General features: G+C 40.4%; 1 protein-coding gene and 1 long non-coding RNA gene across 2 annotated transcripts; both read right to left on the bottom strand.

Annotated features, from left to right (window-relative positions):
- Nucleotides 1–252: 252 nt before the first annotated feature.
- ATPAF1 (ATP synthase mitochondrial F1 complex assembly factor 1) lies at nt 253–25,224 on the bottom strand. Its single transcript, XM_020877119.2, has 9 exons — nt 24,802–25,224; nt 21,402–21,510; nt 18,032–18,076; nt 17,337–17,399; nt 13,662–13,712; nt 12,469–12,516; nt 9,240–9,335; nt 7,595–7,702; nt 253–1,337 (listed from the first exon to the last, which is right to left on the bottom strand). The coding sequence occupies exons 1-9, from the start codon at nt 25,128–25,130 to the stop codon at nt 1,143–1,145; spliced, it is 1,044 nt and encodes a 347-aa protein (XP_020732778.1). The 5' UTR covers nt 25,131–25,224; the 3' UTR covers nt 253–1,142.
- On the bottom strand, nt 23,091–24,723 carry LOC139035247 (uncharacterized). The gene is made up of 2 exons (XR_011487894.1): nt 24,655–24,723; nt 23,091–23,643 (listed from the first exon to the last, which is right to left on the bottom strand). It is a non-coding gene; the product is annotated as an uncharacterized lncRNA (long non-coding RNA).
- Nucleotides 25,225–25,250: the final 26 nt, after the last annotated feature.

The raw sequence follows: 25,250 nt of genomic DNA, 5'->3' as shown, positions 1-25,250 counted from the left end.
GTGGCTGACAATAAGAGTGGGGTAGGGGGGTGCTCTGAGGCCTCGCGTTCAGAAGGCTGGTGTGTTACTGCCACCCTCTTCTATTACTGAGCTTGGAGCCACAACAGGGATGCTGTAAGCCAAACCTGAGCTTCTAGTGTTGGAGAGCTTCTTTTTTTTTTTTTTTCCCTGTTATTTTAAGCAACTGGCTGAGTCCCATGATGAGTTTTGATGAGATCAGCCCACAGTACAGACACAATGGATAGCACACAGTTTAGATTTCACTATTTAGTGTAACAGAGATTATAAGTCAGACTTTATTTTATTGCTACATTTCCCCCCACACACAATAAGGGTACATTTGCTTCCTTTTCTATTAATATAACACTGGCATGGTTTTAGAGTTGTTTAAAAGACAAAAAGCAAATCTGGATTGATCCTCTCTTTACAGAATAGCTGATTTATTTATACTGCACCAATTCAGCCCCTCCAAATACACAGCTTCCAACAGGCAGAATAGTTAGAGAAGCAGGTGTCACAAATTATGGTTTAAAAATATGCAGGCAGCAAGCACTGTACCTGTGTGTTTAATATACCTGAAAACTGCTGATACTCCAAACCAGCTATACCACCAGCAATTCTGGGAGCATCTACATAGACTCTTAATCCTGATGGCAATATGTGGTCGTTCGAGGGTCTAACTGGGTTATGCCTTTAGTCGGCCAAGTGGGAAGAGTATGCAAAGACCACGTCTGACTACAGCATGTCTTCAAGCTTATTATCCTGTCACAGTTTATAAAGGTGAGGAACTAATTATTAGAGCTGTGCAGTCAAAATGGCCAGAGAACAAATACACTCCTACAGTGCATAAAATTAAGTCAACCATCGTGTGGATCCCTGATTGTCTCTGGATGTGACCTCAAACACTTGAAAAGGAAACTTCAAGTATGTCGGGAGATAAGTTATCAGAATGTTTGGGTATCTTTGTTCCTGAATATCAAGTAACAGGGCTCACCTCCACGTTACTTCTTGCAAATAAGCGCACAGGGCGACTCCTTAGAGACGGCTCATTATAGACACTGAGCCTCCGAGAGTTCAAGGGGTGGGTAGACTCAGGACTATCCAGGGCTGAGCAGAAAACTCCGTAAGCCAACCTGACATCCCTAAGTCTTATCCTGGCTCTGAGAACATCTCAGTTCAGCTCCAAGTCCGCTTTGCTCCAGCTCCGCAATAACAGACATATACTTGAACTCACTCGGTCTGAAGTTAAAGGTCTCCACTAGCCCGTAGGTCTCTTTTCGATCCGTGGCATAGAAGAGCTGAACTTGGTTGGCCATGCACTGTGCCTCAGCAACATTCTGAAAGGTAGAAAGAACAGTGAGTCCCTTCCAGCACAGGGCCACACAGCTCTGTGTCTAAGGCCTGTGGCAGGTCGGGGCTCTCGCCCACGAGTCACTGCTTCCAGAAAGCTTCCTGACTCCCTGACATCTCAAGTCTTGGTGAGGTGCCCCTTTTCTGTGTACCCAAATTAGTCTACTCTTCCTCTAGCATTGCATGTATCAGACAATATTGTATCTGTCCTTTGTTTCCTCTTTTTCTTTTTTGTCTGTCTACCCTTATGTGAATTCCTCACAGTACGAGCCTGTTTTACATCCCTGCATATAGTGAAATCTGGTGAATGCTTGCTGATAAACAATGCATATGTTAAAAATTTCCCTCTTAAAAAAAATTCCATTTTCATTCAGTTCCTTAGTAACTGTTAAGTATATCTCAAGGGGAAAAAAAAGAGCAATAGTTAACTAGCTCTCCAGCTCTAAGAACTGTTTGTGAGCTGGTACTAAGGTTTTGACTAACTAGACATACTCTTGAATAAAACCTATTCCTCATACCACCTCGGTCAAAAAAGTGGTGCCAAAGCCAGCTGTAGTTTAACAAATTGTTCACAAAGTCTATGACATCCTTTTTTTTTCTCTTGGGCCACACAACTTGTGGGATTAGTTCCCCAACCAGGGAATGAACCCAAGCCATCAGCAGTGAAAGCATTAAGTCCTAACCACTGGACCACCAAGGAATTCCCCATGACACTTTTTCTCCCTGTGCTAGAGCCTTGTTTCTCTTTCCGTGAGTGATGGTTGTACTTAGTGACTTGCTTTCTAACAAACGGACTAAAGTGGAATGATGAAAAAGGACTTCTGGCATTCAGTCACAGAAGACATCATGGTTTCCATCTTGCTATCTCAAATCACTTGCTTTGGGGAAAATCAGTTTCCATGTCATGAGGACATTCAAGTAACCTATGGAGAAGCCAACATGGCAAGAAAATGAGGCCTCCTGCCAATAGCCATGCAAGTGGGGTCAGAGGTGGATCATCAAGCCCAATCAACCTTCAAATGACAGTAGCCCTTTCCAATATCCTGACAGCAACTTCACGAGACTCTGAGCCAGGACCACCCAGCTACGCTGTGCCTGAACTCCTGACACAAAGAAACTGTGAGGTAATCAATATTTATTTTTTTATGTCACAAAGTTTTGGAGTAGTAATTTGCTATGCAGTCATTTCTAACTAATCCACAGCAAAGCCCCAGGAAAGAGAAGAGGCCACCTTCTCTAAAGCTCAGGAGCAGGAAAATGGTGATCTGACCACTGTAACACAAGCGGGATCAAAATACAGGCTACACTCTTGAAATCTTACAAAAGAATTACCTCAAAAACTCTTACTTTGCTTCCTATACATTCTCTAGTGCTAGCTGATCAGAGGCATTTATTCATCATTATAATGTTCACACAGCCAAAATCCAACCCCAAATGATAATGGAAAATTCCTACTAAAACTGTCAAAAGTGTGCTATGTCTAGCTACAGAGTGATGAAAATGGGTTTATAAATACCACAGGCTGCTTCACCTCCATTCCCTCCCATGGGGTGCAGGTCATTTCTCATAAGCAGGCACTGATCTCTGAGACTGGATCTTCAATCAAAAGCCATTTTCCAAATCGCTGGCTATTTCAAATTAATAGCATTTTAGACCAGGAAGGGGCCTTAGAGATCATCCAGTCCTCATTTAATGGACCAGGAAACCAAAGCAGATGAGGGTCAAGGATGGACTCAAGGTCATGCGACATGCAAGTGGCAGAGCAAGGACTAGATCTCTGGACTCCCAGGCTGGTACTCCCTCCATGTCACCCTGATACTATTTCTGGTGGGGCAAAATAATTAAGGTCGATAACTCTACTTCATCATTTTTACCTTTTAAATTCAAACATGTCTCAAGGACAGACCATTTTTTAAGCAAGTGCATAATCTGAGGCAGATGTCATCACTCTCTGAGGCCCTGAACTGTAGGGACTGTGACAGTTAACTTTTATTTGAGGCTTAGGATGGTGGAGGTAAGGGTAATTTCAGCTGTGTTCATTCTAGAACAGTGCTGCTCAAGCTGCAGAGTCCTAGGGCCTCTGTGGAGGTGCCTCAGTCCCTTCACCTCTCTTTCATATCCTGGGATTATACATAATAAGATTTTGTGTGGATAAAGGACTCTGACCACTTGTTTGAAGACCACTAGAATGATGGGAAGAGAGTTAGGACATGGAGAAATGTTTCTCATGGAGGATTATGGAAAGCTCCCCTACACCCCAGCCGCTGCCGACTCGTTCACCCCTTGTCTTTTATTCCCTTAATTCTCGACATGAAAAAGTAGTCTCTTCCAAGACCCAAGAAGATAAACATATTAATTCCCTATGCTGCTCAACAAGGAGGTATATTAACAGACCTGATTCCTCCCTCTCTTTCAATCCTAATAGCTACAAAGTACCAAGTCTTGCCCATTTTATTCCCTATACATTTCTGAGGTTATTCTCTTTCTTCCTTCCCTACTCTGCTAAGGTCTTTACCACCTCTTGTCCAGACTAATGCAACTGCATTTTAAATAATCACACTGACCAGGCTAGAACTAAAAAATGTTTAGGAAGCAAATACTTAAGGTTAATGGTCTCAAAATCCAACACTCTATGGGTCAACTCCTCATCTTTCTGTGCTCACAGGATAAAGTCAATCCTCTGAACACAATCCACCAAATTTCCTTTTTTAATATATCAGTGATAGCAAACTGTAATACCCCAAGTCATTTTATGCTTCCTAGCATTTCCGTATCCCATTCCCACTGTCTGGGACATTCCCCTCCCCCTTTGCCCTCCCCACTTTATACTGCTAAACTGCTAATCTTTGAGGTTCAGTTCAGGTGTCATTTCTTCCTTCTTCTGCGTCAGGAACATTCCCCCTGACCCCTCCAAAGCTGTGCATGTCTTTCTCCTAGCATTTACTACATTCCAATGAAATCATCTGCTGACACACACACATGTGGAACCAAATAAGGTTTTTAAATGCTATACTAAATTTTCATCATCAAAACTAATCAGTTTAGAAGAAATCTAAAGATTCCATGTATTTCTATCTATTTGCTTTACTGTATTTGGAAACATAATACCTAAAATATAAATGTATGCATGAGTATGCAGGGGATCATATATTTATATTACATTTCTAGGTTTCCCATCTCTGAATCATGTATTTCTACACTAAATTTTAACATGTCTAATTCTGTACTACACTAGAAACTCAGAGGTTGATTTATACAAGGCAAATGTATGTTGTCTTGTATGCTATTGAATGTTCTAAGACTAGGAAGCAAATTTTACTAAATATGGGAACCATGTTTAAGATGGTTAGATGTTATGCTTTGTTGAAGATCAGAAAATACAAAACCATCTCTGTGTCACTCACTCCTGTCTGTGGTCAAGTTTTAAATTTTATCATTATTGGTAACTACATCCCCTCCAAGTCTCAATTTTAAAATTCACACTGTCTATTTCCCATATTTAACACTCACTCCCAACTTCAAAAATCCTTCAACTACACAAGACTGTAAAATAAGTATACTTCAATAAATTAAAAAAAGAGAACAGATCACAACTAAATACAGCAATAAAAATTCTGCAAGTCAAAAAAACCCACAAAAAACCCTTTTACCTCAAGCAGGACTCACAGTCCCTACTGTCTCTTCATCTTTCTTATGTTTCCACTTCTCTCTTTACCCAGCTTGCACTCCACTGTCAATAATTACAGTCATTTCTTTGCATTCACCTTTAACTTCCTGGTCCCTGTCTTACTTCATTACATCACTTGGCTAAACCATAACCCTAGGTAAATCCAACTCTCAGTCCTTTATCTCTGTGCTTGTCATTCCCACACAGCCATTCTCTCTTCCTTTTTCCTAGATCACAGGTCGGCAAACACCTTCTGGAAAGGGAGAGACCATTAATATTTTAGGTTTTACGGCCCTACAGTCTCTTGTTGCAGCTACTCAACTCTCTGTTGTAGATGTAAAGCAGCCACAGATCACATGTAAAGATAAGCATGGCTGTGTTCCAATAAGATTTTATTTATACACATTGAAATCTGAACTTCATGTAATTTTCACAGGCCATGAAATATTATTTTTTTAGTTTTTGTTTCTTCAACTACTTAAAGATATAGAACACATTCTCACTTCATGTTCTAGACAACAATTTCACACTTTCTCTTTTCTACTCAAATATCCAACATCTATTCTTCCATCTCCACTCTCAGCTAATGATTTTTCTTTTCACTAAGCAGTCTGGAGAGAACATCTTATAAGCTACCATTACCTCTATCCACTTAACTGAATGTGTCCTTATATCCTGGCTTCTCTCTTGCTACATTTCTGGCAAAGATTAACCCCTCAGTCCCAAGATTTACCCATTCAAAACACCACTTAAGCAACTCTCTTTCTCCTGCATTTTCAATATGTTCCTCTTTACCTGACCTTTCCATCAGCTTATACATACAAGGCTCTCATTTAAAACAAAACAAAAAACCCACTCTCATCCCCACTTCTTACACCTCATTCTTTTTCTTCTCAGAAACACTCCTTCAAAGACAAATTTATGCTTACTTTTTCTAATTTCTCTCCCAAACCTTCCCTAAATGTACTCCTAATACACTGGTGTCCTATCCCTCCTTTGAAACTGCCCCCATAGAGGTCCCCAGTGACTTCTAATAAATTCTCAGTCCTCATCTCACTTGCCCTACCAGCATGTGAGCTGCTGGCTCACCACCCCTATTCCCTGAAACATTTTATCTTAGCCTCCAGGGGATTCTACCATCTTAGTTTTCCTCCTACCTCACTCTTTCTTTTACATCTTCTTTGCTAATGCTTCCTCATTGCTCCAGGGCTCAGTTCTTAGACCTCTTCTCTTTTCTACCTTCATTAACTTCCTTGGTGATTTCATTCAGTCTCATGGCTGTAAATAACAATCTTATGCTGACAACTCCTATTTTCATCTCTTCAGAAGAGCTTAGACCTCTCCCCTGAACTTCAGACTCATACACCTAATTGCCTATTACTTGGATTATCTAATAGGCACCTCAAACTTAATGTGTCCAAAATTCAGTTCCTGATCTTCCCCCCAAACCTGTTCCGCCTGCAGTCTTGTCTGTCTCAGTTAATGGCAACTCCATTCTTCTGGATAGGATTTTGGGTGACTTCCAGTTGAGTGTGATGAGTAGAAGGAAGAATGGGAGAAACGAGACTGATAAGAGACAGGAGTAACAGACAGTGAAGGAGACATCAATTACGCCCTAGACTTGGGGCTTACTATGACTATGTGATACTAGCTGAGTATCATCACTTTCCCCTTCCTTGTATGCAGCTGGTAAAAGAGAGAGGAAAAATCAGTGGGTGTTATAATAAAGAACCTCAGGAGGAAAAGGCACTAAAGGGCCCACTATCTTGAGCACATCCTGAACTTAAAAACACTGCTGGATAAATGAGACTGAAATGAACAAGGACTAGACAAACAGGCTGAACAGCAATCATAAAACTGTTCCTGGCCCTGGACATACAGAGAACAAACACAACAGACATCATTACCTACAGGCACATGGTCAATGCTCTATCCCAAGAAATGGGAAAAGGAGGAAGGAAAAACACTATGTATGACGAAAGCTGTACATGTGAACAGTGTGGAGAAAGATAAAAGATTAAGAACTATTCTAAACTTTGAACTCTTCTGTACACTTAAGAAGCCATTTACTTGTCCAGAGCCTCTTACCTGAAACCCCATGGGCCAGATGTGTTTTAGTTAGAATTATTGGATTTTAGTAACATAACAAATGCAGATACCATATAACTGTATTATGTAACACTCATAATCCATTAATATTTCCCTTGTAAAATGCATGAATATTCCACACCGAGTAGGATTAATAAGGACTATCAGTGTGGCCTCACATCAAAGTGAAGTTACAGTGAAGATACAGCTATCAGATAAGTTCGTATTAGATAAGGTTTGGTGATCAAAGGAGTTATGAAAAAATTTTGTGGTCAGAGCTTTTGGACTTTCAAATTGTGAATAAATGAGTGAGAATCTGTATTAACTTCAATTGGAAGAGCTTGAGCAAGACAAAATTACTGTCGATTTACGTAAGAAACAAGTATGTTTCTCATGTTTGTCTTTGCAATTTTACTTCTCATGAGGTTTGGCAGAAGAATATCTTTAGGGCCACCAGATAAATGCCAAAAGGTAAAAGTTGATTCTTACCAGAAACGTGGAATCCATTTCTGCTGTCATCAGCACTATGCCCTTTTCTTCCTTAAGTTCAGGGTAGTGATATAAAATCAGCTGGCTGGCCGCAGCTTCCCCTCGGGTCTGTAAGGAGGAACACTTATCAAGACTCAATAAGGTACCACCACAACAAAACTGCAATTTCACAGCAATGGAGAGTCTGGAGGAAATTCTGGCTCTTAACAGTCCCTTGAGTGGCTAGTGAGTTGGAGGATTGGTACGTGGGGATGGTCAGGTTTGCCAAGTCACAGCAAAACTGACAGTTTGCACAGTGTAATTTGTGTCTTCAATTGAAAAAGGTTTGGCTTTTTTCCCAGAAAATGTTTACAGTAGGCAGTGAATCCTTCATCATGGCCATATATTTAAAAACAAAAGGACACGAGCAGCTACCAAATCAAGTTCTAAAGAAAGCAATATGCCTGTGTAATTGCCACTTTTATGGACTAGTGCATTTCACAGTTGAAATCTACTCCCCTTGGCTGGCTCTGAGGACTGAGCTCTTTTAAGCTGTAGCAAACAGCTGGAGAGTTTGCACATGGGCCAGATTTGTAATGTGCAGTTTTAAAATATAATCTGGGTGGGAGAAAGGGGGAAAAAGAATTGGAACATCATAATTTCATGAAGAATGGACAGGGCAGTGGTTACCAGACCTCAGTTCAGACTAGGAAGAGAGGCTGGGTTCAAAGACTAAGCCCTCATATAGTGTAGGAGGAAACAACCATACATTCAAAAGATCTCTGGGTTTCACCTTTAAAATTTCAGGAAAAGTCCTTTTAATTATCAATACCTAATTACTGCTAGGGCTCTCTTAGTAATAGTGTAGCCTCTCAATTCTCCCGAACATTATTTCTATAGATATACTATCATTTTGATCATAATTATGTTTCTGGATCTTTTTCCTATACCTGTATATGAACTGCAGGAGGGTAGTCCTAACATAGTTTCCAAAACAGTATAATGGTTAAGTTCACAGACTTTGGAGTCAACAACATGGAGTCAAGCAAACCTAGCTCTACGACTTATTAGCAGTGTGAACTAACTTCTCTAAGCTTGCTATTTTTTTTTCTTTTCTTTTTTTAAAGAATAAACATGACACAATTTTTTGATACAATCACAAGGGATAAAGTTATAAGAAAATTCTCATTCTGTTGTGTGCTCTCTTCATCCCAACTGCAAAGCTGTTATAATCCATTCTTGTTTTTCCCAGTCTGGCCTACAAATAAAGACCGACAATCCTAGTGATTATTCTTATTTGAAATACTTTTAATTTAAAAGCTTTAAATGCTTCAAACTTCTTAATCTAGTATTTGGGAATAAAACAAAGAAAAAGGAAGGAAGGGTGGAAGCAAACAAAATAACATCTATGAAATGAAAAATATGCATCGAGCACTTTAGATAGTGCTGATCTGTTAATAAAACACATGTAAGACACAGAACCTACCTTAAGGTTATGACTCATAGGTACTGGGTGGGGCCTTCTAAGTATGACAGTTCATCAATGCTACAGCAAATGCTGCTGGCAGTCAGTATATATTCTGTGTTTTAAAAGTCTTAGCAAGGGCTCTTAGTCCCACAGAGGGGTAGGCCTCTTTCCCGGAAGAGATGAACACAGGACACCTACCTGAATATTTATAAGTGCAGTGAAGTGGAGTTCAGTACCTGTCCATTGCCCGACAAAAAACTCATAACCTTCCCTTCTTGGTAGTGCACAGAGAAACTGTGGGAAATGAATACACAAGTAGACAGATGGATAAATAAAACCACTTGCTCTATGTCCAACCACCTGTGTCATTCACTCCATTTCTTCAACATTTGGTTTTTAAACTTCTGTTGTATTTTGAAATTCATCTGTGATAATATAACACTCTTAAACTTCCCAACCCACCTAAGAAAGAAAGTATTAGAGATTCACTGAAGCTGTCTATGTAAACCCATTTTAATTCCATTCTAGAATGACAGCTAACCTGAATTTGGTGCCTGTCATTCCCTTCCAGGTTTTTATACTTTTAGTGTGTAAGTATACATCCAAAAACAAGAAACAGTACTGTTTGCATGTTTAAAAACTTAAATCTTACCAAACTATATGTATACTTTTGCTACTTGCTTTTTTTACTTCACATCATACTTCTGAGATCTATTGATGTTGGTAAATATTACTAATTCATTATTTTCACTGTTATATGGAAATTGACAATAGATATTTACCACAATTTTACCCATCCTTCTTTTGATAAACTTTTTGGTCTTTTTCAATTTCTAAACTTCCTCATGTTGCTGAATTAATTTTTGCTACAATTATTATAATCACTTCATATTCTACTATCTGAGACTGATACTGAAGTATGGCTCTAACCACCGAGATGATTAATTTTATGCTCAAGATGAACTGGGGAGGAGTGGTAAAGAGACTGATTCCAGAACAAAACAAAGTATAATCAGCCTAATATGCATTAGTCATGGAACTGTCTCCTTACCGCCAACCACTAAGGTTCCGTTTTGTTATTACTAATATTAGATGAGATAACCATAGTGCCTACCTAATGGAGAAAAAAATGTTTTTAAGCTTTCTTGAGGTGTATTTGAGGTATAAGTTGCACATATTTAAAGTGTACAATTAAAATAGTTTTGACATATGAATACTGTGAAACCACAGTCAACATGATTACCACAACCAACATAATGAAGGTATCTATCATGTCCAAAAATCCCTTTGTAATTCATCCCTCCCTCTCTCGAACTATTCCTAAGCAACCACTGACTTGGTTTCTGTCACTACTGGTCAGGCTTCCCAGAATTTCATAGAAATGGAACCACAGAATCTATACTTCTTTGTACAGTTTCTTTTTTCTTTCACCTGTGATAGATTTGGATATCTTCAGCATCTCTTAATACAAATAAAGCTGCCATGAACAGCTTATACATATGTATGTCACTGAATGGATGTAAGCTTTCAGTTCCTTTGGGAAAATATGTAGGATTAGAATGGCTAGGTAGTATGGCAGGTATACGCTTAACTTACAAAGAAACTGCCAGACTGCTTTCTAAAGTGGTAGCACCATTTTGTACTATTATCAGCAATATCTTAGAGTTCCAGTTGTTTCATATCTTCACCGACACCTGGTATTGTCAGTCTTTTTAATTTTAGTCATCTTAGCGGTATCTCACTGTGGTTTTTTAATTTATTAATTTATTTTTGGCTGTGCTGGGTCTTCCCTGCTGCATAGGCTTTCTCATGTTGCAGGGAGTGGGGGCTACTCTCTAGTTGTGACCTGCAGGCTTCTCTTGTTGCAGAGCATGGGCTCTAGGGCACACAGCCTGGCTGCTCAGGGGGCTCAGTAGTTGTGGTTCCCAGGCTCCAGAGCACAAGCTCAGTAGTTGTAGTGCAGTGGTTTAGTTATCCCGTAGCCCAGGGATCTTCCTGAACCAGGGGTCAAACCTGTGTCCCCTGCATTGGAAGGTGGACTCTTCATCACTGAGCCACCAGGGAAGCCTTCACTGTGGTTTTAATTTGCATTCTATCTTAGGTACCTCACATAAGTGGAATCATACAGTATTTGTCCTTTTGTGACTGGCTTATTTCACTTCACATTATGTCTTTAAGGTTCATGAATGCTGTAGCATGTGTCAGAATTTCCTTCCTTTACAAGGCTGAATAATGTTCTGCTACATGTATATACCACATTTTATTTATCCATTCATCTATCACTGGACTCTTGGGTTATTTGTACCCTTTGGCTATTGTGACTAATAGTCAATCTAAGCTTTTTTTTCCTAGATCTTGAGTTAATTTTGGATACTGTGTGAGGTAAGGGTTCATCTTTTGTGTGTGTATGGATACTCAAATTGTTTTGCACAATTTGTTGGACATGTGTTGAAAAGATTGTTTCCCCAATTACCTTGGCAACTCTGCTGAAAAACAACTGACCATGCATATATTGGTTTATTTCCGAATTGTCTACTCTGCTCCACTGATCTATGTGTCTGTTTTTATGTTATTATTACACTGTCTTCATACTGTAGTTTTATGAAATCACAGTCTAGAAATCAGGTAATGTAAGTTCTCTAACTTTGCTCTTTTTCTTAAAAACTGTTTTGTTACTCTAGATCCTTTGGATATCCAAACAAATTTTTTAAATTGACTTGTCAATTCTGTGTGTGTATGTGTGTGTCAATTTCTTTAAAAAAAAAAAAAAGCTTATAAAGATTTTGATTGGGATTATATTTTATCTAGAGATCAATTTGGAGAGAAATGCGAACAGTACTGAGTCATCAAACACAGTATATCTCTCCATTTACGTAGATGTTTTTTATTTTCTCTCAGCAATGTTTAAGAAGCATTTTCTGAGAATCTTAGAAATCAGTACAGACACCAAGTCAGCTGACGCACCTCACCTATTCCCTTTCTCTTAGGTCTTCTGGCAGCTCACTACTCCAGCAACAATTTCATAATTCCTTTCAGACATATATAATCAAAATAGCATAGCCAAAACTGAAAAGAAACTGCCAAGAGAAGAGAAACTTAGAGGAGGTTGAAAAGATTAAGGTCTCAGGTGTTGCTTCCAACATTCACTTATACTCTTTTTTTCCACTTATATTAATAGATTAAGATCCATATCAATAAGGGCTGAGATGTTTCAGAGAGCTAAACAGCCACAGACTTGTTGGGCAAACCCATAAGGTTAGTTAGGGGTAAGGTTAAAAATCTCATTTATCAGTAAAATCAACATGTAAGCATCTTTGTTAAATAACTATAAAATGTGTGATAGCGTGTAGCATGATGAGAATGGTTAGAAAACATCCTTGTCTGGCAGCACTGAGAAGCAATCCTCATATACTCATTGGAAACTTACTGTTGGGCAGGACTGAGCCCGGTTCCAAATCAAATCAAACTTTTCTTTCTGTAGGTTAGAAAAGAATAAAATTCAGAGACAAGAAAATAAAAAAGGCCATAATCACATTTAAAGTCACCAAGACTGAACTCCAGAACTAAAATACAACTAAAACAATCTTAAGTTGCATCATTTACAAACCCCTCTTACAACAGAGAGGAAAAACCAGATGTACACTTTCTTATTCAGTATCAGAATTATGTGTGAGGAGTGGATACTCCAAATGCTCTAAACTCTCAGGGGACTCTGCCAAGTGTCAGACAATAAGCCACCGAGTCTGTATGAGGGAGAGCTAAGAAAGCCTGTTCAAACAATGAGTCAGAGATTTAAAATAACATGAAAAGCACAGTTTCTTTTGGCTGTTGAACTCATGAAAAGAAAGGGTATATATGTAAAAGAGGAAGAAAAAAAAAATAGCAATACTCTCAACAACAACCAAAAGGCCTGGCTTTATTTTTCCATCTGTACATTTTCCTCCTTAAAAGGAAACTTAACACGTGTAAGCTAGGTGTATATTTGTGTACTTGATATAAACTTAACCGAAAGCTACTTCCTCTTCTGAGAAGAACAATTAATGAACTAGCTGATAACTGAGAACATTAAATGCTTTCTTCTGGGAGAAGGCGGCAGGACACTAAACCAGAAGTCAGCAGCATTCCTTCTGAGTCACAGATCTTCAATGGTCAAGCAGTGGCCCGTGACTATCTCCAAGGCAGCAGTTTTGAGGAGGGAGACGCCTCAAAAGCTTGGGAAGCTCCAACTCAGCTCAGGGATAGGTCACTTATAGACAGGAAGGGAAGGAAGGTATGCTTGAGGACCTGTCCTAAATTCCAACAGCCTGATTGGAAAACACGAAAAAAGAAATAAAAGACACTTGGAAATTGCTCAGCAACGTAAACTTACACCATACTCCCTTGTCAGGGACTTGACTCAAAGAGATATTTCTAAACCAGAAGGAGGAAAAACAAGAGCCATAAATACACCGTATGGAGCTCCCAATCTTCAGTGCTCAGGGCATAATAAAAACCCTCAGAGCTATAAATGTAGGTTCTCAAGAGGCAATAAACACAGAACAGTGAAAGCAACTGCCTACTGAGGTTAGAGCCCTGCCCCTCATGTTGTAACACTTTCATTTTCCCCTCCAAACTACTTACAGGAATAACTGCGTAGACTGTATCTTTTGCTGCAAAATACTGCTGCCAAATCTGTACAAAAAAGAGAGTGTCTGTGACCCGTCGGTCATCTTTTCAATCTGCACCAAGAAGCAGTGACAGCTTTCATTGCTCAGAGTAATACGTTATTTGATAACAGGGAAGAAAATCCAACGTAATACTTTTATTACTTGTACATAATTACAAAAAAGATTTAATAGCATCTACTCTTCTAGATGATTAAACTGTAACTCTTAGTAGCAAATTCCTGTCAGAGAAACAGATTCTATGACCTTGTTAATCATTTCTTCTAAGACGTGCTTTGTGTATAACAGACACATTCTTTTTTCCATATTTTCTGTCCCCAAACCCACAATGACCAGCCATCTGTGGGCCCTCTCAGAGAACCCAGAGTCTCAAGGTCAGGCAGATATGGGTGCAAATCCCAGCTCCTGTCATTTGCTGGCTATGCTACTTTGGGCAAACTACTGAAAATAACTAATTAACAACAATATAATCATTGATAAAATACCAGTAACATCAACCTCATGGGATTATTGTGAATTTGAAATAATTATTTGAAATAATAATTTCAATAATATTATTGGAAAAATAATTTGAAACATTATTTGAAATAATGTTCGTACTTAGCACAACAGAATTACAATGCAAACCACAGCCAATGTGCTCTGAGGGCAACAAAGAGGCATTTAACCTAATTTAGAGTACAAGTACCAGAGGAAGGGACACTTGAGCTATGTCCTGAAGAATGATCAGGAGTTAGCCAGATGAATGGGGAGTCTGGGAAGATAGACAGGTAGGAGAGATGATAAGAGACATTCTAAGCAGAGAAGGACAAGCATTAGCAAAGGTACAGAAGTTAGGGAAGGCATCAGAGCCAATGTGATACCTAAGTGAGCTGGTGCTAAAGAATGAGTCACCTTCCTTTAGAGCTGCTCTGCTTTGTCAACATCCCCAAGAACATGGGATGGGGGTAACTGAAGACACTAATCAAAGTGAGATCTCACCATCACAAAGCACAGAAGGAATGTTACCTCCTAGGACCTGGGCAGATCACCTTATCAATGCAGCCTAAGATTGCTATGCCTTTCTTTTTTTTATGTCAAAATACTGCCTCCTCATTTCAAGGACAGCATGTCCTGCTTATTTTTATTTAATTTATATTGGCAGACAGTTTATGAATCAACACTGAATATATGAGACTGATAGATATTTCCTAACATAGTTGACCTTGGGCACTCAAAATTATTTTAATGAACACAAATTTGTATCTACAAATATAGGTTGGAATGATATTTGTCATGTAATGGTCAGGCCTGCTGGGCCTGGCTTCTCTCTCCCCTAAAGGACATGACATACTTGGTGTCCACTTTCTATTGGCACTTCTACCCAGAGGCAGTTTGAAGTTTCCTGGAGACTTTGTATTAAGCCTAAATTAGCAGAAGATAGAACTCTATGCTGTTCTCTTTTTATTTTCGCGTCTGTCTTTTCACTAGGCTGAAATTCCTTGAGAGGAGGGGTCCCTCATTTATTTCTATATCTGGCACAGAGGCTGACATTTAATAAATGCCTGCTGAAATGAATGATACAGTACCCAAGGACACCCATAGCAACTGGTACAACTTCTTGCAAGGGAATATGATGCAGAGTCAAACAGACATGGGTTTGAATCCTAGTTTTATCACTAAGTAAGTTACTTTATCACTTCAAGTTAATTTCCTCAGTTGTAAATTGGGGATAATAGTACCTACTTTATTTTTTTAGTTTTTAAAAAAACTTTATGTTTTTTTTTCTTTTCTTAGCTTCTTATTTATATTGGAGCATAGCGATTAGCAATGCTGTGTTAGTTTCAGGTGTACAGCAAAGTGATTCAGCTACACATATACATATACCTATTCTTTTTCAAATTATTTCCCCATTTAGGTGTTTTTATACATAATTACATAATTTTTATACATAAACGGTCCCATCACTTCATGGTAAATAGATGGGGAAACAGTGGAAACAGTGGCTGACTTTATTTTTCTAGGCTTCAAAATCACTGCAGATGGTGATTGCAGCCATGAAATTAAAAGACGCTTATTCCTTGGAAGGAACGTTATGACCAATCTAGACAGCATATTGGAAAGCAAAGACATTACTTTGTCAACAAAGGTCCGTCTAGTCAAGGCTATGGTTTTTCCAGTGGTCATGTATGGATGTGAGAGTTGGACTATAAAGAAAGCTGAGTGCAGAAGAATTGATTCTTTTGAACTGTGGTGTTGGAGAAGACTCTTGAGAGTCCCTTGGACTGCAAGGAGATCCAACTAGTCCATCCTAAAGGAAATCAGTCCTGAATATTCATTGGAAGGACTGATGTTGAAGCTGAAACTCCAATACTTTGGCCACCTGATGCGAAGAGCTGACTCATCTGAAAAGACCCTGATGCTGGGAAAGATTGAAGGCAGGAGGAGAAGGGGACGGCAGAGGATGAGACGGTTGGACGGCATCACTGACTCAATGGACACGGGTTTGGGTGGACTCCGGGAATTGGTGATGGACAAGGAAGCCTGGAGTGCTGCAGTTTATGGGGTCACAAAGAGTCGGACATGACTGAGTGACTGAACTGAACTGAACATAAAATTGAGCAGAGTTCCCTGTAATAATACCTACTTTATAAGGGGGTTATGAGAATATAGTGAAACAGTGCATATAAAGCACTAAGTATAGCCCCTGACACACAGTATACTACTTTTATTATTGATTCTCTCAATCTACCTAAAATAGAATTATGGAACTATAAGGAATGCCAATAAATAGCTTATTATATTCTAATTATAGAAAAAAGAACCAGACATGCAAATGTGAATAGCAATACAAATCAAGGTATATGGAATGACCAAACAAGTCGAACAGGTGATCTGGCTTGAAGTGTTTTGATAGAAGGTATCCAGAAGGCTTCCGGCAGAAGGTCCTAAAATAATGGAGGACTCTGAATGTCAAACAAAGGAACATGGGAAGTCACTGAATTTTTGAGAGCAGGTTACTTCATATGTTTTATTTTTATTCTTTTATTTAAAAGCACAAATATAGCATTTATTCTGTGCCAGGCACTGTTCCAAGTACTTTGTAAATATTAACTCATTTGACTCCCCAAATAACTCCATGAAGTAAGTAGTATTATTATGTCCATTTTACAGATAGCGAACCTGAGACCTAGAAAGGTTAACTAACTTATCAAAGTCATTCTGCTAGTAAGTGGCAGAGCTTGGACTTAAAACTGGCAGCTTGGTTCTAGAGTCTGTTCTTAACCAATACATTATGAGTAGAACTTCAGGAGGATTCAATGAGGGAGGATATGACAAAGAAATAAGAGCAGGGAAACCTATTTAGAAAGGTAATACAGTCATCCGGGGAGAGAGCAGTGATGATTTTAAATAAGATGCAGACAACAGGAATGAAAAAGAAAGGGGAAATGTGAGTTAACTAGATATACAGGAGTGAGACCAAGTGTTCTTATGCACTATTTTTCATGTTATTCATCACTTTTGCTTTCAATGACTGCCTTTAATTTTGGCTAGGAAGAGGTATCAGGAAACGTATGTTCATTTCCACCTTCAGATTTGGTTCACAAAGCACTTATTTTCAAAAGTATGCCAATTCATTTTCTTTCATTACCTGTTTTATTTCTTCTGCAGTTTTGTCTTTCACCATCTCAATGTTGAAGATTGAACTGAGAGTCTGAAAGGAAAAAAATAAAAGGCAGTTAACACCTACAATTGAAAAAACAAAACAGCTTAACTCTATCTGTAAGCCTTATAGGAAGCATCATGTTAGGACAGTAAAGCAGATCTTCAATAAGTGGAGAATGAGTATTTAAAAACCCACAAGCTCAGAGAAGGCAGCCACCAGGGTCAAGCAGGTTTCACAGTTCTATTTTCAGGGATTTCTATTTCCATTTCTATTTGCACGGATTTCCCAAAAGTTTCACACTCACTCATGAGTACTGCAGCTTGAAGCTGGTAAGAGGAGAAAGTTCAGTTGTTACCTTTAACTGCTATTCTATCAGAAATGGTTCCTTATTTGCAAGTTAAATGACAGAGTAAACATGTATTTATTTGATTTTTAAAAACTATTTCCTATAGACAGGAAAGGTATCACTACATTTCCTCTAGCACTCCAGGACCCACACTATGTAGGAGTCATAATAAAACCGTAACAAAGTCATAACAAAAGTTCATAGAAATATCTCTAATTTCCACAGTTAGAAAAGCACAAAAACACTGAACCACAGTACATACGTTCAAATATGCAGTCTCCTGTTATAAATGTTCCGCATGACTTCAGACCTGGCTATTCAATTAGAAACCTACCTTGTCCTTAGTGAATCCTCTGCTCACAGGCTGTTTCCCCAGTGTCTGAAATACAGGATGGGACAGGATATTACTCTAAAAGACCACCCTCCCTAGGTGAGCTGCCAATACCTCATTTAGTAATGCTGCACCTAAGAACTCACTTCTCTCCACTCTATATAGTAACTGTTCTAAGAGTTATTGTTTGTGAGACAACTTTTGACTGATTCTGAGATGCAGAGATGAGAAACCTCTTTGTCAGTAAACACGATCTACTGGTACTGAGAATCCATTCAATCCCTGGATGAGGGACTCCTTCCCAGAACAAGCCTGCTTAGGTTTCCTGTGCTCCACTTCCCAGTGAGCCACAGAGGAGATGAGAAATGCAATGATGTCTTTTCCAAGCTGCTTCTCATCTGTGATGGCACTTCTGAAGGCAGGCATCCTCAGCAGACTATCGAGTCTTTTCCAGTAATCCATATTATAATGTATTCCCACCCTCAAATTAAGACTCCCTCTCACAAAAGGCCAAGAAAAACTGAAAGTGATTATTTTCTCTCCTAACTCACTCTCAGATAAATGCCACAGCAGGAAATCCTATCTGGAGTTGTTTCTGATAGTAGGGATGGGTTATACTGAGTCTTCCATTCAATTTCTCAGTTCATGACTATCTTTCAGAGAGCACAATCCACACCTGGAAATCTGAAACTGAAACATACTTTCTGGATTAAACTGTTTTTCATTACTCTGTGCTTTAATGAATCCAAATCTTTCATAAATGATGTCTGTAGAACCAGTATCTACAAACTAGACAAAAGTCTGATATAGAAAAACCTACTGGATACACCCTATGGGCCAAAGTTTCTAGAGCAATTAATGAAACATTTAAAGCATCTCTACTACAGGTGCTCTGGAAATCTAAGGGGACTTTTTTGTTGTTGTTGTTGTCATAATAATTGACTGGATGATTCCACCTGCATTTATCGGAGGGGCAGTAGTACCAAATGAACTGCAATTCTGCAGGTGAGTTCTACATAATGGAGAACTTTCCCTCATCTCATACAACTTTTCAATGTCTAGCAAGACCTACCTTTCTTCTTTTCTTCCTCCATCCATCCATCTCTTCCTCTTCCTTTTTTAAAAGTTTTAATATTGAATTTTTCAGAAATGCAAGTATATGTAACTTGCGAGAAGATTGTACCAATACATTGTGGAATCTCATGAGAGTCACTGATAACAACACTACTATTGTTTGGGAGTTTTTATAATTACGAACATAACAACTCGTACCAGTTGGCATTTGCTGTGTAAGTATTCACAGCGATTTTACATAGAGGTGAAAGTACCTGATGAGCATAGTCGTAGCATATAGTTGTGCCTAAGAACTTACATACTATTATCTGCATTTTTTAAAAACTAATATTAAAATTAAGGCATTATATTCCCTGACATTACATGGGTAGGTGGGTTATATTGTCTATATTTCATTTCAGGGTAGAACAGAGAGAATTAAATACAATTTATTACAAAAAGGGGATGTTTGGTGTTATGTGGTAGGGAACCAATGACTCAAAGAAAAGGCTTTAGAAATAGACTCATTAGTCATTAACCTTTCTCCAGCTAGATAAGAAAGACAGTAAGTGAATATTTACTTAAGAATTGCCATAATTTAAATTTAATCTTTACTTATTCTACTCTTGTCATCATAAAGGTGAATTTCTAAGTCTTATTTCAAAAGGGGACAAAAAGCTTTCCCATATAATATTGAAAGTTTATAACACAGTAATATTTCCAATAGCTATTAAATTGTAATCTTGACACTATAAATGTTTTAGGAAATTACAATAGATAAAATATTTGTAGTAGAGTTGTCTGTTCATACAAAAGTTGTAAACCAGGTTTGTCATAAGAGGTTGAATTTGTTCCTCAACCTTATAATCATTAATCCATTAACTATTCTGATTCTAATTAACTCAACCAATTATTAAGACTGAATGAACTCTTTAAAATTTGGGATACCAAGCCAAAAAAGGGTGCTTCACAGGTGGCACTGGGGGTAAAGAGTCCACCTGCCAATGTAGGAGAAGCAAGAGTTCGATTCCTGGGTCAGGAAGATCTCTTGGAATAGGAAATGGCAACCCACTCCAGTATTCTTGCCTGGAAAATTCCATGGAGAGAGGAGCCTGGCAGGCTATAGTTTTTGGGGCCTCAAAGAGTCATTCACAACTGAGCAAATAAGGCAAAAGGTTATTTTCCAAGTTAAAGAAACACCTATCCTTTTACAAGGTAGAACCCCGATTTTCCATTGTAACTACCTTATTTCAGGCCCATGCAGCCCACATCTAGATATATTCTCCCTGGCTTTGGTCTCTCCTACTTGGATTTGTTCTGTGTACCACCCTAGATTAGTATTTTTCAAATCATAGGTTGTGAAATAAATTTAGTGGACTATGGCCAAAGATTTTTTAAAAGATGAAAATAATATTAAGAGTGCATTCCATGCAATAAAAGTAAGTATTGTTTTGTATAAATTTTGTTTCAGTTATAATCATATACATATGTGTGTCAAGAACTGCAATGTAAAATATATTTTTTACTGTAGGTCATGGTCAAAAAGTGTGGAAGCACTGCATTAGATTAATTTTCCTATACAAGTGTCCCTTAGTATCAGTCAGGGATTGGTTCCAGGACCCCTGAAGACACCAGAATGTGTAGGCGCTCAATTCTCTTGTATAAAATGGTATAGTATTTGCTTATAAGCTACGCACATCTTCCCATACATTTTAAATCATCTCTAGATTACTTATAATACCTAGTACAATGTAAACTCTATATAAATAGTTATAAATACAATAAACACTAAGTAAATAGCTGCCTGCAAGTGGCAAACTGGAGTTCTGCTTTCTGGAACTTTCTAGAGTTCCCTACCCTGCCCTCAAATATTTTCAATCCTCTGTTGGTTGAATCTACAGGTGTGAAATCTATGGATGCAGAACCTGCAAATAGGGAGTGTTACTTGTACACAGCTTTCAAGATGCTTTTCCCCAGCTCTGATTCTTGTTTAATAAAATAATAAAAGCTAGTATTATAGTAAGCACCTTTTCCTCCCTAATTCCCACAGCTGTTGTCATGTGTATCTTGCCTTGACCATTCAACTATACCCCTTGGAAGCAGAGATTATCATTTTCATCCCCTTATATCTCCACCATGACTCTAATACCTTGCCAAAAAGAGCAGAATACCACTTACAGATGGAGACTGAGCTGAGTAAAGATAGAGTGAGTTCAGTTTATCCAGTTGACCCCTCAATGAGCCCATTCCCAGGATAAGGGTCAGGCGTGGTGATGCAGAGTATTGGTGTGCCAACAGCACCCAAAGGGGCAGGTCTTACCTTCTGTTCCACACATTTGATAAAGTCACCTTGCTTGGAGTGCCCCACTGGCTGCTTCCTAAACTCACTGCGCTTCTCCAGTCTGGACTCAAAAGCAGCTGGGTCAGACCTGATCAAAGGTAAACAAAAGGTTAAACCACCTGGGCCTTTCTGGATTTTGAAATAACAAAACACCATGTTTCACTTTCAGAGATGGGGCATAGACATCATTTGTCTTAATTACCCTGAGCACAGACCTACAAATCAAGAAAGTGGACAAAGAAATCCACTTATTCAACTATTTTTAATCCTAATGGAGCCTGTGTAACATTTTTCTCCTGCAGGATATTCCCTAGGGTGCCACAGGGCTTGATCTCTCAGGTACTTGGAATTTGAATCCTCAAGACAGGAAAGGTACTCTGTGGGCATCTCTCTCGGTCGCCTCCTCAGACAGGAATCCCACTGTCCAGCTTTTACTGGAACACATCTAATTCTCAGCCATCTCCCTTCCCTCCCCTACTAGGGCAAATCTCCACTCAGAGCCTGGTGATCCAGAGGCTTCAGGCAGCCTATTTTACAGATTTAGCACCCTGAGTTTCCCCTGATCCTCTCTCCAAAGAACATGTTGATGGAACATCAGAATTTGTCCTTTGTGTCAAAATGGGGCTGGTCTTCAGGCCTGAAGTTCAGGCTGGGGCTGCCATTTGTTAAGAACTCTTCAGGCTGTGTACTCTGGTGAAAATGTCATACAGGGGCTCCAGCTCCTGGGCCATGAGACCTATAGTGTTATGGGTGAGGTCTGCAGGATCTAAAAACATCCTGGTCATCCCTGTGGTGCAGTTCTTCTTGGTCAAGATACCGCTGAGTGCTCCTTCTCTGTACAACTCATTTCTGGAGGTGACATCGAACACCACTGCCTTCACTGCCATGTATTCTGGCAGATCTTCCTCCCCTCCAGGGCGGGCCAACTCGTCCTGGATGAAGAGTTGCACCAGGGGCCCCAGCTGGTAGGGTGTGGCATCTTGCCTGACCAGGGCCTAGGTCAGTGTTGCCAGTGAGTAGATGGAGAGGATGAGGGGTGGCCTAGGCAGCAGTGCCCTGTCGTGTACTCCACCCTGGGCATCTTTTATGGTGAAAACATTCCGAGTCTCTGTCTACCCCTCTGCATCTTTCACCCCGCCAGGAACGAAAGAAAATATCTAGTTTTTTTATGAGTACATGAAAATTGCTCTTATGTCACCTCTTAAGTTTTTCTTCTCTAGGTTAAAACTCTTCACTTTTTTCCAGCCCCTCTTCAAATATGTGCTTTATAAATCTTTCCCTACTGTGGACCTGCTCGTTTGTGCATGTCCTACCTACCTTGGGCCTAAAGCTAGATGAAATCCTGTAGCTCACCAGTGTAGTGTGATGCAAAAACCCAGGGGCTAGACTGGAGTGGGGTCAGCAGGGCACACAGGCTTGTCCTGCCCTTGGCTCACAATGAACTTGTGGCTGGTGCTCCAAGAACCTGGGTTTAGTGAGCGTGCTCCAGCACTAGCCAATCAGGACTATAATTCCTTCTAAACTATCTCAGGAGAGACACTACCTGTTTGGTCCTGGGCCTCATGGCTATGCTCTGTCTCGCCCCTTTCCTTAGTTTGGCAAAGGTTCTACTGACTCTTTTTTTTGGTCCTGCTTTCATTTCATACCTCCCTTTCCCTCTACTTCATGTTTTCTTTTTCTTTTTGTAGGCACATAGGTTTCCCTTCCCTCTCACTCAACTTCTTTTAGGACTTATCCCTTCTTGTCTCCCTTTCACTCATTCAACAAACTTGACTTCTTGTCTCTTGCCTGTTGGTTAACTTGCTGGGTTCTAGAGATACAGAAACACAGAAGAAAGAGTACCTACCTCAATGAGTGAACCACCTAGTAGGACAGAAAGACAAGTAAATATGTACATTAGAGTGCTACAGGTATTATGATGAAAATTTGCTCAAATAGTCCTAAATAGTTGAGGTGGTTTTATGCTGCTGTAGCTTTATTTATGCTGCTGCTCCCCTTACCTGGAACATCTGCTCCCAACACCAGTCCTTTATTCCTTTGTGCTAGGCCACAAAGTTCAAAGGAAGTTTTGGTAAGAGGTAAAGCTAGGACGACTGGCAGGTACTAGAGCACGAAGGCCTTGTATGGAACACTAAGGATATGGACTTTATCCAAAAGTCTGGGGTGCCTTGGAAAGCCACTCTTCAGGAGATAACAGTAGTGTAAATACTGACGGCAACAACTGAGTGAGGAAGGAAAGCAAAACCAGTCATTCATTTGTTCATGAATAAGAATGAACAGGAACTGTGAAGTACTCAAGGGTATATGTAGACCACTCTTCTGAGATGCTTGTCTGTGAAAGCGATCAGTGAGGAAAGACTGAAGGGGAATGAAGCTCAAGAAGAAATTTTTAAAAAGACAAATACTTGAGTATATCTAAAGCTGTGGAAGGAAAGCAAAAATATTCATTTATTCTGTTATTCTTTCAAAGAAAGATCACTATAATAGCAGTGACATGGACTAGGGGTAGACGGGTCCAAGACTGGAAGAGGGGAAGACTAGTCAGAGGATGACTGCAATTCTCTAGGTGAAGATGGTGCAGTACATTAAGACTGTGGAAGTAGAAATGATGGAACTCAGAGAAGTTATAGGAGCAGTCTTAGGTTTTCCCTTCTAAGACAACTGCCTGCCCACCCTGCCAAGTTCTCTCCCAAGTCCTTTCAATTTTCACTTTTGATCTCCTTCAGCTCTTCCCAGTTGAACTCTTTGGACCCACCATGCCCCCTTATATCTACCTCTAATGTCTAGGACCTTCCCTCTAGAAGGTGGAGGGTAGTCTTAGGAACCTGGGATTCCAAGTCAGACAAATCCTAACCAGCTGCGTGACCTTTGGCAGGCTTTTAACTCTCTGATCCTCAGTTCCTCATCTTAATGAGGGTCCAACTGAGAACCAACTGTGACACTATTACTTTTTGATGTCCTCCTCCCATCCCAATCTCCTTTCCTTGTAGTCAGGGTCCTTAGCTATAAGCCCGGGACCCCGAGTTCGAGGTCAAGCTTCAGTTGACTCAATGTTTGATCTTGAGCAGGTCTCTTCTCTGCAGAGCTCCCCTTTCCCATTTCGATAATGAGGACAGGTCTCCCGGGGCTGCCTGCCACTTAAGGGCTGCCCCCTAAGAGTCGACCTCAGCGTTCTGAGAACTAAAGCAGGGGAAAAAAAAAAGAAACTGGAGTAGAGACTCCCGGCTCTCACACTAGCTGTGTGATCTTGGAGTGGGGACAGAAACAGAGGTCCTCTGGCAGGGCTGCTGGAAGGAATGAGAGCGCCGGATACAGATACACCAGAAGTGCGGGCCGCGCGCCGCCCCTCCTCCCCGCCCGCCGCCGGCCGGGCCCGCACCTGCGCAACTGCTGGATCTTGTCGCGGTAGCGGTCGTAGAAGGGGTTGGCCTCGAGCTCGTCCCCGACCCCGCTGCCGTCGGCTCCCCCGGCGGGCCGGCCGGAGCTGCGGCGCACCGGGAACACGCGCAGCTGCGCGGCTGACACGAGCCCCAGGCCCAGGGCGCGGGTGCGCACTGCGCATAGGCCGCGGTAGAGGCCGGCCACCTGCAAGACGGCTGGGCCCGCGCCACCCGCCGCCGCCACCACGGCAGCCATGGCCGCTCCCACCTCCTCCTCCTCCTCCCCGGGTGCGTCGGCCTCGGCCCGCGGCCCGCGCGCCCGCTCCATCGTCCTCCGAGTCCGCCGCGCCCGCGATTCAACAACGAGGTTCCGCGCTTTCAATGTTCCGGGCGCCGGGGAAAGGCTGGGTTGGGGGCAGGGGATTCCTTGCTCCTGCCCGGGCCCCGG

This window comes from Odocoileus virginianus, chromosome 5 (assembly GCF_023699985.2).
Source record: "Odocoileus virginianus isolate 20LAN1187 ecotype Illinois chromosome 5, Ovbor_1.2, whole genome shotgun sequence".
NCBI lineage: Eukaryota > Metazoa > Chordata > Mammalia > Artiodactyla > Cervidae > Odocoileus > Odocoileus virginianus.
Note: the sequence above shows the minus strand (reverse complement) of the source record. Positions and strands in the feature narration are given on the sequence as shown.